Source organism: Lineus longissimus, chromosome 1, assembly GCF_910592395.1.
Source record: "Lineus longissimus chromosome 1, tnLinLong1.2, whole genome shotgun sequence".
Classification (NCBI taxonomy): domain Eukaryota; kingdom Metazoa; phylum Nemertea; class Pilidiophora; order Heteronemertea; family Lineidae; genus Lineus; species Lineus longissimus.
The window spans coordinates 7,281,168-7,292,385 of NC_088308.1; the positions used below are offsets into that span (position 1 = coordinate 7,281,168).

The 11,218-nt window shown below is 40.9% G+C and overlaps 1 protein-coding gene across 1 annotated transcript in view; it reads right to left on the reverse strand.

Moving 5' to 3' along the window:
* The window catches only part of LOC135487466 (UPF0764 protein C16orf89 homolog), a 57,382-nt gene extending 50,966 nt beyond the window's left edge, over nt 1–6,416 (reverse strand). The window contains exon 1 of the mRNA XM_064771150.1: nt 6,011–6,416. Coding sequence (XP_064627220.1) covers nt 6,011–6,197 — 187 coding nt within the window. The 5' untranslated portion in view covers nt 6,198–6,416. The remainder of the gene's footprint in view (nt 1–6,010) is intronic.
* Nucleotides 6,417–11,218: the final 4,802 nt, after the last annotated feature.

Sequence of the window (11,218 nt, forward strand, 5' to 3'; positions counted from 1 at the left end):
TTGTATGAATTGGGGGAAAAATTCGCCGTTGATTTTTACTGCAACATCGATGGTTGGTATTTTTCATCGCTTCCGTGATAAGCAATAACATTGGCGCTTCTGTCACAAACAATAAGATTACACGTGGATGGTTTGAACTTGATGCGGAAAGACAACTTCAGGAGAAAAAGCGGAATTCGTTATCGAGTCCAGCCATCGGACGGCAATTTCTAAGGAGAGATGACGCGATTAACTTATCTTTGGCGAGAATAATGGAATCGGGCGATTGCACGTTCACCTGTCACGATGATTAAGTCATGGAACGGCGGTCAGCCAGGCATGGGCAACAGGGCTCGTGAGTGGAATCTTATTCTAGGCGCTCAAGTCCGAACATAATTTAGGCGGTGCAATGTATTCCTCTCCCAGAGGAATTGTCTGCGATTGTTCGATTATGGATTTCAAGACTGACCAATGAACACGGGATCATGATCTGTATCGGCCATTCCCGAGGGACTAACCCAACCATTTTAAATTCAGGCGATGTGCGAGTAAATTTACATGTCCCCCTCTTGGAGAAAATATTTCCCTCACATTGTTTGCCGACGTATTAAAGTGTATGTCGATAGCAACCGATGGCGCTAGATTAAGATCTTACTGAGAGAATATATCTTTCCAAGACTTTTTCGCCAAGGTTCACGATCCCTTCTGGAGGTAGACCCCTGTACCTGTTATCAGCAGTTATGATTAACTGATGCTGTTATTTAGCCTTACCTGTATGTCATCAAATTGGATGAGACGAGAGAAAAAAACACGTCTCAGTGAGGGACGGGTCTTCTGGCCACATCGCCAGGCCAGGCTCTATCACCAGTTTGGAGAGAGAAGAACAAGTTGCTATATATCCCGACTAAGAACTGGGCACTGCTGAATCAACAATCACCTGAAAATGCTGGGCCTACTTGACTCTGTCGAGGAGGAGGAGGCGGAAAAGCATCAGCACCAGCTCCGCACTGTCGTGGACCAAGTATTTCATCTCAAAAGGATCCTCCTTCGATGTTATATAATATTTGTAATTATCAAGAATAAATAAAGACTTTTCTTTCTCAATAAATGATACTCCTTATTTAATCTTGATATTAGGTGTATAAAGGCGGACACAGACTACCATCTATCTAAAGTGTTTTAATTGATACCATCCCTTCAGGTAACTTCCATGGCAGTGTGTCTGGTCCACAAACCTTTCTTTGCAAAGTAATTTTAAGGTGGGGAGGTACTTTGCCAAGTGTTGGCCGCTGAGGGAGACTGCTCTATTCTCACCAAGCAATTTGTTTATCTTGGCCTGTTGTTGACAGGTGTGTTGGTATCTAAACTGAGTTGGTCAATGGTAATGACATCAAAATAGGTCTATTTCTAGTGTTTTGAGGGATACCAGATTGCAGTCCTGTGTCTGAAGATGCTGTGTAGTGGACATTTGGTCAGTAGTATCCTGTATACTGAATAGAAGAAGAGCTCTGGTAGATACTTGTAACACTATCTATGGGGGAAACCCTCAAATTCATAGAGCTGGTACAGGATCGACCAGGGATATGGGATGTCACGTCAGAAGAAGACAAGAACAAGCATATCAAATCCCTAAATAAAATCGAAATTGCCCTTCTCTTCCTCTTGACAAGCACTGTCAGCATAAACCGAGGCTATAATCTGCCAGCAACTGGGTCACTTTGGATATCAGTTACACTTTGGCTACCCAGAGCACTCACTGATATCAACAGTAGCCATATTTGTATTTTCCCTCCAGAATCATCAAGGTCAAGGCGATTTTTTTATTCTTGGGTAGCCCACCACAGATGCATGGATTCAATTAAAATAGAGAGTTAGATGTTAGTCTGTCCGTGCACTGTTTAGATACTTGACCAACTTGGCCACATCTGCCTTCAATACTTGGTGACCTAGAACTTTAAACAGTGTGTAGTCTGTGTCTGCCTTAATGAGTATCAACATCACAGTATAGCAATCATGTAACAGTCATGTAACAGTCATGTAATCATTGCCAGGCGTGATACTATCAATCAACCAACCTTGTTCCCACTGTGTGCCTGACAGTTATGATCACGCTGGGTTTTTGTTTGTTTGACTGCAGAACGCAAAATAGATAAGTACAGAAGTAATATTTTTCGCGAAGGTCACCCGCTTGTTACACCAGAAGCCTGAATCGGAGAGCTTTGTAAAACTGACATTTAGTACAGCGTAGTCAGGTAGAACCATGAAGGAATCCTTTATTGGACATGTTGACATACCATAAGATAGTAACCCAATACTGCTTTCGTTCTAATTTCCTAGGTGACGCTCGACGCTAAGCATTAGCCATCAATAAAAAAGGGAATTTCAAATTCATTAATAAAAAGGGCTACTTGTACGTTTGGAATCGTAGAGTGGGTTACAGCGATAACTTGCTCCTTGTGACTTCGAAAGCATTCAAGTATGCCATTAGAGGTAGGTCCTTGTTATTTTGCCGGTTATCCAAGTGGTACCTGATAAGTGCACCATTTCTATTCTCTAATCAGGATATACCGCCCATGTTAGCATCTAAAGACAAGTTAGGATATTACCAAGAAACGATAAGAACCAAAAGAATTCTAGAGCAGTGTTTAGTGAGTGAAGTAGTTCGTTACAGACCAATATCAAAAGCAGAATCAACATTTTGACATTCAGAAACCTTATTCATGATCGGAAAGGTTGGGATAACGGCTCGGCTGTACAAAGGTCGCACGACATCTTGCTGCCGGATGGGTATTTGCCGGAGTAATCGATTGACTTAATCATCGCACGTGATGTGAAGCGGTTCCCCTCGGTTTATTTACCGCTTCTCAAGAAAACCCGTTTTTAACCAAATACCAAGGCGACAATGATTCGTTCACGTCAACAAGCATAAAAAGGACTTCCGGGGATGTTAACGGCCGTCAACTGGAGCTGTTGCTAAAGATGGACGAAATTGGCAATATAAAGCATTGTAACAAAACTCTCTAGGTTGCGCAAGGCAGTGTTAAACAAATTATACTCGAAATATCCTAAAAAGCTAATAATATTGCGCATATGATACGAATTGCGCAAAGATAACTTAACGCGTATACATGCATGAACAAAAATATGAGCCTTGGCCTGAAGTCATTTTATTGTCATATCACGGCAGCTTGCTTTCTTCTCGCTTTTGAAGGGAAAATTTGACATTTTCTGAGTTACAGCGATGGTCATATATTTTAATTGCTCCTTTGGGGGAGGAGAGGCTTCGTTTTTGGTTAATTTGCTATGTTTGGAAATGAGATTGTTTTCACAGCGGAAAAATCGCGAAGAAGGGGACACTGATTCGCGCGGGCGTAGCATTGGCTCTTTTGGAAGGAAAAGCTTCTCTGTTTGATGAGCACGAGTGAGATCGTTATCAACGCGGAATTGGCGACGCTCAGTGATTCGCCTTGGCGTAGCACTGGCTCCATTTGAAGGAGAATCGGCTCTATTGTGGTTAAAAAGGCTAAATGGGATAGCACCGCGGAGATCGCGTGTTTGCGGAGATAGGGACACTAGTCGCCTGGGTGTTGCAATGGCTCCCTTGGGATGACAGCCTTCGTTTGGTTTTTTCGTTGTTGACATGTTATGCTCAGACAATACTTGTATAAATCACGAGAGTATCGTGACGCACTACCATGTAACTCATGTTAGAACGTAATAATAAAGAACAAAGCGATGGCATATATATGCCTGCCCATATAAGGACTCACTCGATAAACAATGACAAATTTGTCTGAACTATAAGTGAAAAACTACGAGATAAGGGAGGAAGTAGATGTAAATGTCAACTTCAAAGGCGACGTTGTTACTTTTTCTCTAATGACTCCCTTCCTGTGTCAAACTTCATATAGTTCGGATGGAAAAGCTTGATCGGAGTACAGAGTGCATGACAAAGGGTACTTTTGCTGTTAAAAAAGAGATTCCGGAAAGTTTAATGTTCGGATCAAAGGTTGATGGCTTGCTATCTGCCTTATTCTGTCTAATCTTGTAGTAAGCTTAATGGTAGACTTTTCGGCTTGTATTAAACGGAGCATTGATCCACTTTGAACCATTTTTTAGTTTGTCATTGGGACGCCTCTCGCCGGCGTTCTGTATCAGTTTTTGCCCATTAATCTGTATATTCTATAAACTACAAAGAGACATAACGGCGTATTCTATTTTGCATGATATTCGTTGAGATCGGAATGCTCAAGGTTACTCCCAGAACGGCAGACTTGGTAAACCGTATACCTTTCTCATACTATAATTAGCTTCATGGTATATCAATCTGCGTTGCTTCATGTATATTTTCATACGCGTATGTACAACATGCCAATCTATCGGTGTTGCGGGTTGGTATCCCTCAGAGACTATAGGGTTGTCGCACACCGCTGATAAATTGGCAAGGCGAACAATTACCTTGAACCTGCGGTGTGAAACTCATGTCATTTTTGAAAAGGAGGCATTGATTGTCGACTAATTCCAGAGAGGAGTGTATTGCAGCTTGGAGGAATTATACAGTAAGCGCCTAGAAGACTTGACTTACGTCCCCTTCACAGAGCACATATTTTCGAAGCATCTACTTGTCACAGAGGTCTCATTTCCTAACATTTGTTTTATCTGTGCGTAACCCTGGTTTTTAGTAGCCATGCACCTGATTCTTTGATGACTGATATATTCACTTGTTAAAACGTCATGTTTTTTTCTCAGAAATGCCATCTTTGCCTGTCTCAGCAAATGATCTGACGAATAAATTGGCCAGGTCAAAAACAAGACACGCACTATCAAAGAGCTCTTCAAAGAGAACACAGAAAATCCGATATTGTTCTTAGTTGGTTGTTTTAGCTTTAAGAAGTAGGACCCGGTTTATAGTCGATTGGTAAGTGAAAAAGATGGGTGCATTTTAGTCAAAGAAACAGTGATCTTCTGCCATCAACGAAATCAATTCTAGCATGCCTGATGAGGTTTTTGTTAATGATTGTCATCAGATCTGATATTTATTTAATATTTTATCTCAATGGACAGTGAGTTATACACTAGATAATTTATGGATGGAATTCGCGGCTTTGGGTCAAAGGCACGTGCGAATCATTCTCTCCGCAGACTCGACTCTTGGGGGCCAAAACCCATCTTGACCCTCAATGTATTGACATTGCTCAGCGTCTTCTAAACAACGCACGGAGGCTTTTCGGGGGCAATACCGCTGGAGGTTCAGTATGCCAAAACCCTGTGACCATTGGCGTTGACGACACTCGTCTCTTTGATATTAGGCTGGTTCCGCTACCCTTAATTAAGAGGTATATACGAATGTTGGACGACCAGGTAAGCAAAGGTGCTTTTTTGGCGCCCATTTTTGAAAATTTTCCCGGTTCCTCGTACAACTGAGTATAGAAGACGATACAAATAAATGGGCACAGGACTTGATGACACGAACGAGCTTCGAAGTTCTTCGTCGTCCGTACAGGTTGCGAAAAATGTTACCTCATTGTCAGGTCGATATTGGTTGTCTCACCTAACACTCAACCAAACACCAAGCGGATTGAGTTGACGTTTCGCCCAAAACCTCCATCCGCCTATAGGGGCGAGCCTATCTGTATGTGAGATGAGCGATCACTGTTCTTCTTATTGTTACAATGGAATCACATCCCTCCGATGAATTAAGGCAATACAAAAATCGTGTACAAAAATCGATAGTCCGCTATTAGCGTGACCATGAGCTCAAGCTGAAACAATACTGACATTGCTTCAAAGCAGAATCGAGAATACAGTAGAACCTCCCCCGGAATCGGGGAATGAGTCTGGTATAATTTCTGGATTTTCATGTGGTCCCAGCCTGCCCAATATCCATCGACCGACAGGTATAAGGGAATCCTATATATGTGTTCCAATCCAAATTAGATCTTATTATTATCAATCATCAAAATCAGACATGCTTGTTATAAATGCTTAGTATATGAATTGATAATGACAGCAAAGAAAGTAAATGTCCTACCTTCAACCATCCTAGTCCCGATGACCGCATCCAAGTTGATGTTTCTGTGCTGATCCATAAGATATTCCAAGACATGATCCAAGGCGTCCAAGGTCTTAACGAGTAGGACATCCGTCTTTGTTTCGCCAGAAGAGGAACGTGCCGCCAGCAGCGTTAGCAATAGGCAACTCCATGTGGCAATGTTCATAATGTAACAAAGGGAAGAAATGAGAGTATCACTTTATCAGTAGTTGACACCAGGTGTGACCCTTGCCTTCCTTTTCTGAATTTGTCTCCCCGCTCTTCCAGTCATTTTATATCACTTGCCGAAAACTCTTCTTGGGACGCATTTGGTTGTCATGGTTTTGAGTCAGAGGTTGATGTTTAGGGACGCGCTAAACTGCAGCAGCGCGCGCTGATCCTGGCGTTAATTTGATTGGTTCTTTGCTGTAACGATCACATCCTGGCGTCACGAGTTATCACTGCCTGGTAAAATCGAAGTTGGTTTCGTCTCGTTCATGGCTTCAACAGTTACGCCGTTTGCCTAATAAACAGGAGTGTAACAACTCAGAAGTTGATACTGCATGTAGAGTTGCAACTGAAGACCATTTGAACACCAGTCCTATTTGAGAAGACGTCCCATACAAAAGCCGACTTAGATGCTGCCTGCTATACAATTTCTTCAAGTTACCGTTTTATCCTACACCCACACCCACGGACTTAAATCAAGAAATTAGGTCCATTCTAAAACGTAAGCAATTATACTAGGTCTATACTTCCCATACAATCGTCAGTTAAAGACCAACCGTTAATTAACCTCTCATACCACCGCAGGTATATCCATCACCGATAAGCACAGGAAGTGAGAGAAAAAAGGAAATATCGTGGATGAATGTATTTCCGACGCCTATTCCAAATGAGTGCCAATAATGAGAATCCTCCATCCCGGCAGCATTTCTCTGCAGTGTATGCTAAAAATAAAGAGTAACGGTTAAATTGTACCGTGTTTTGCTATTCGCCTTATAGTCAACATCGAATTAAAAACATTGAAAATTTTCCGAAAATTGAGTTATTCTCGATTTGAAGTGGTGGTCTGAATGGTTTTCGTGCCAGGAGTTGTGTGAACTAAAAATAACGAAGAACGCAAATCTCCACAATCTAAGCGTTGAAACCAGGTTTGAAAAACGTAAAACACGTTAAGGAAGGAATTTTTACTTATAAAACAGGAGAAGGACCATTTGACGGGATAATTCATTCACTCCCTTTCAAAAGACGACCACCTTCCGACGGCGCCTCGCTAATCTCTAGATATTTCACAAATTGTTCGTGATCAATTAGGAAAGAGCTGCGGATTTTATTACAAGATTGTAATTCTTTTTTTCCTTGGGCGAGTGATTTGATGATGAAATAAGTGTTTACTTTTTGTGAACGAGGCACAGGGAAAACTCACATCTCGTGGAAAATTGGCCAGAGTCTTGTCTGGGTCACCGCAGGATATACGACTGTACACTTTTGAAGGCATGGGGCAAGTTATACTTCGGCCACCGTGGACCGGTGAAGAAATTTGAAATGTCCTAGGATAGAATATCCGGGGAACAGAAGACTCTGTCATGCGCTTTAATCCGTCGTTGCCTCAATACAACCATATAACATGTAACAAAATCGCCGAATCATTGGAATCGAATTATTGCAATCAGGCCTTTTATTACGCCTAGCTTGACAAGCTTCATCAGTGGCAAACTGAAGGGATTTTTGGTGTCAATTTGTGTTATATACATGTATATAGTTCAGAAGAAAAATGAGATAAAACTACTAATATGGGATTCCGTCTATAAAGACAGCTTGAAATCAGCAGAGTCGTCACCAGAAAGAAGAATTTGAGCTCTTGACTTAAAAAAATGAATTGAACCTGGAGTAAAACCGCATCATTTTGTTCAGCAACATGCAAGCTCACGTGTCGTCTATTCAAATACATTGGAGCGAGCAGTAGGCTATGCCACCTTGCCATGTTTCGTCGCTGCTTAAGTGCTGACGATGCATATTATAGTTTTAATGAAAATAAGTTTCATTACTTTGTCACGTATTCGATTCTAAAATGTTCGACGATGAATTGAATTGTTGCTGCTGGCATATCGTTTTTCTTCTTCTTCGGTTGTATCTTGATTTTTCATCATACATTTCGCCCTGCTAAGTCACCTGGTTACAATAAATGTACTATAAGCCCGATTACTTTAAACTGGGACTGAAAATGGGTTTCTGGTTTCACCTAGTTGTTATTGGTTATTCAAACCGGGACATGATAAAACAGTAACACGTCCAAACGCCTCCGTATATAAACTGTGAGAGGTCGCGTCATGAAACCATGCCAATCCACAATGTAGGCTACCGTCGTTGTGTGTATTATCCATCCATGAAACGAGGAGACTTTACATGTAGGATTGATGTTCACCGCCGGTAAGTCGGCATGCAAGATACTTGGTGACAATATCTCAAAACTGGGTAACAATCTCTCGCAGCGAGTCGCGCACATGCGGCAACGTATCATCTCTGTCCCGGTTCGATATAATGAACAGCCATCCGAAGCATTGTATTGTTTCTTAAGTTACTTGTAAACTTTAGAACGTTTTGTTTTGATAACTCCAACATGAAACGAATTTGATTCACAATCAGCGATGAGCATGATCGTATTACATGTAAATGTATTTTGATGTACACACAACGCGAGTACAGGAAGATGCGCACGTGCACAGCATTGAAAATTGAGCGAAATCGGTCAAGGTGATCATGGCGTTTCATCAGCGGGTTTCTCCGAATACATGATACATGTATCAATATTAACGTGACGGACGGACTTGAAAACTCGATGGACATGTCAAGCGTTAAACCCATCAATCTTATTGCAGAACTGTCATCGGAAGTAAAGGCCATCAGTGAAGATTTATCGGCGGCATTATCTTGCATTAGACTTGTTATAGGAAATGAGTGAACTCGGCCAATGTTCAGCTAACTTGAATTAATGGTGACCCACCGGATAATGTCACAAAACTCATGTCATGGACTATAACTCATAAATTACAATTTTCCAATAAGAGATAACAAATAGCAATTAAGGTTTCTCTCCATGGTAACCAAACCACCTTAAGTTTACTAATTAGATTGTTCGTACATTATTCATCATTTTTATTTTTGCCAATATGCTTAAACCATGGCATTGTTATAATGAATTAGAAAGCAGATAGATTATCATTATAGCATTGTTCTTGTTCGAGGTTAGGTTACATGATTTCACAAGCAACATCCTGTGAGGCCATGCACTTTCCCCCAACGTCCCCATCAATACCAAATGTATCACTGCAAGGTCAACTGATTTTCATTCATACTAACGATTGCTATGTATTTACACAAGCATTATTATTGTTTATCAACCCAATACATTAAATATTTCTATTATAGTCCCTCGCGTCATTGCCGCAGACAAAATTGATAGCCACTTTTCATACTGAAACGAGTTGGCGGATATGATGTTCCAAATGAAAACTAATTTACCGAACCCAAAACAAATGATAAGGTAACTAACTGATCAATATCAATTAGCCTTTCACCCGACGACCCTTTCGCGTGCTTCTGACTTGCTCATGTATCTCTGATAGTTCGCAATCCATACCAGTCGTACCATACTGATCCTACCTACACTTCGTATGACATGGGCTCGTCGGTGCCTCTGTCCAGTTCAATTATTTCGTGACCATGGTTCCTGAAATGTGAAAATCCTCTTGGTTCCCAAAATTGATTTAAAGAAAAAACATCATTTTTGAAGAAATCGGCCGAGTTGTTTTTTGCACAGCAGCCCTCAAGGGCGTGGACATTAATTTCTTCAAGAACGTATCGATGTATCATCAGCCATGAAGGTGAAGCGACGCCCACCGGAATACACGCAGACCAACCAGCTGAAGCACAGTTGTTTATAGCCATACATGTAACAGTATGCACTACGTCACAAAGCCTCCCTCGCGTCGACGAACTGGATATCAATCTCTCGCATCAGGGTCGCGCAAATGTGATGATAACCTATCACCTCTGTTGTCCCAAGTTCAAAGATTCACTTCCTGATACATCCGGTATTAACCTTGTTGTCTGAAAGCTTCATTCTGCTCCTTACACGTTCCCTTCCACTTACTCATTTGACAATTTAAAGCTTTAACACTCAGTAAAATGTCAATAGTTGAACCAGAGTTTTTCAATAATAAAGAGCACAAGTCAATAATGAAGTAACCTTCTCACTGGAATCTAACATGTAGATCGAAAAAAACCCGGAAGCTCTTTCCCGGAAAACGTTTACTCGTTGCGCATGCAATAGTGTTGGCCAAAAACCTTTCTCGAAAAAAGCCCCAAAGCCTTTCCATTTTCAAGAGTGTCATTTAACAAATAGGCCTACAAATTTACCAAATATTGCAACTGTATAGTAAGCTAGTTGTGGTGGTCTTTCTTGAATGCTTGAATAAAGAGCAACATTTCAGTTGTTTTCTGAATGATATAAATTTCGGTAAGCGCGACTTATAAAAATCAAAAGTTAGTGAGATTCAAGGGCTGGTCAAGAAATCCCCCGGGATAGACTTTAGCTGCCAAAACTCCTGGATGCCAGCCAGGGGTTAAATAAAATTAGTCAGTGTATCGAAATAACTAGACTGACGAAATCAAGTTTTGTTCATATAATGAGTAAAACCAGACGCAATATATATATATATATATATACATTTGAACTTTAATCCCGGATCATCCCAGCCAGCTAATCCGTACGGGCCACATTACAAGAGAATTTATAATCAAGCTTCGATATAAAACTTTCCGTTTCAAACATTTGCATCACAAAGGCTAAGTATACTGTATGTTTTAAATCACAATAAGGTTGGTGTTCGGTAGACTTGATACAATATGGCTGTTGAGGTATCGAAACGACATTTTAATATCCGTGAAGAAATGGCCGCGACAGAGGTCCCCATAGAGGTTGGAGGTAAGTGGTTTTTTAAAATATCTGTTGAACCTTGATCAGTACACATTTACAAGAAAAAAATGAAGACGGAAAAAGTCGAACTTCAGAAAGGCACAAGAATGTCGTTTTAAAAAGGAAAGCCTAAGTTTTCCTGAGCTCGGATAATAATGTTACTAATTTACTGAGAAGATAAACCCAAGATGGCACAACGATTCCTCATCGCTATCATCTTCAAATGA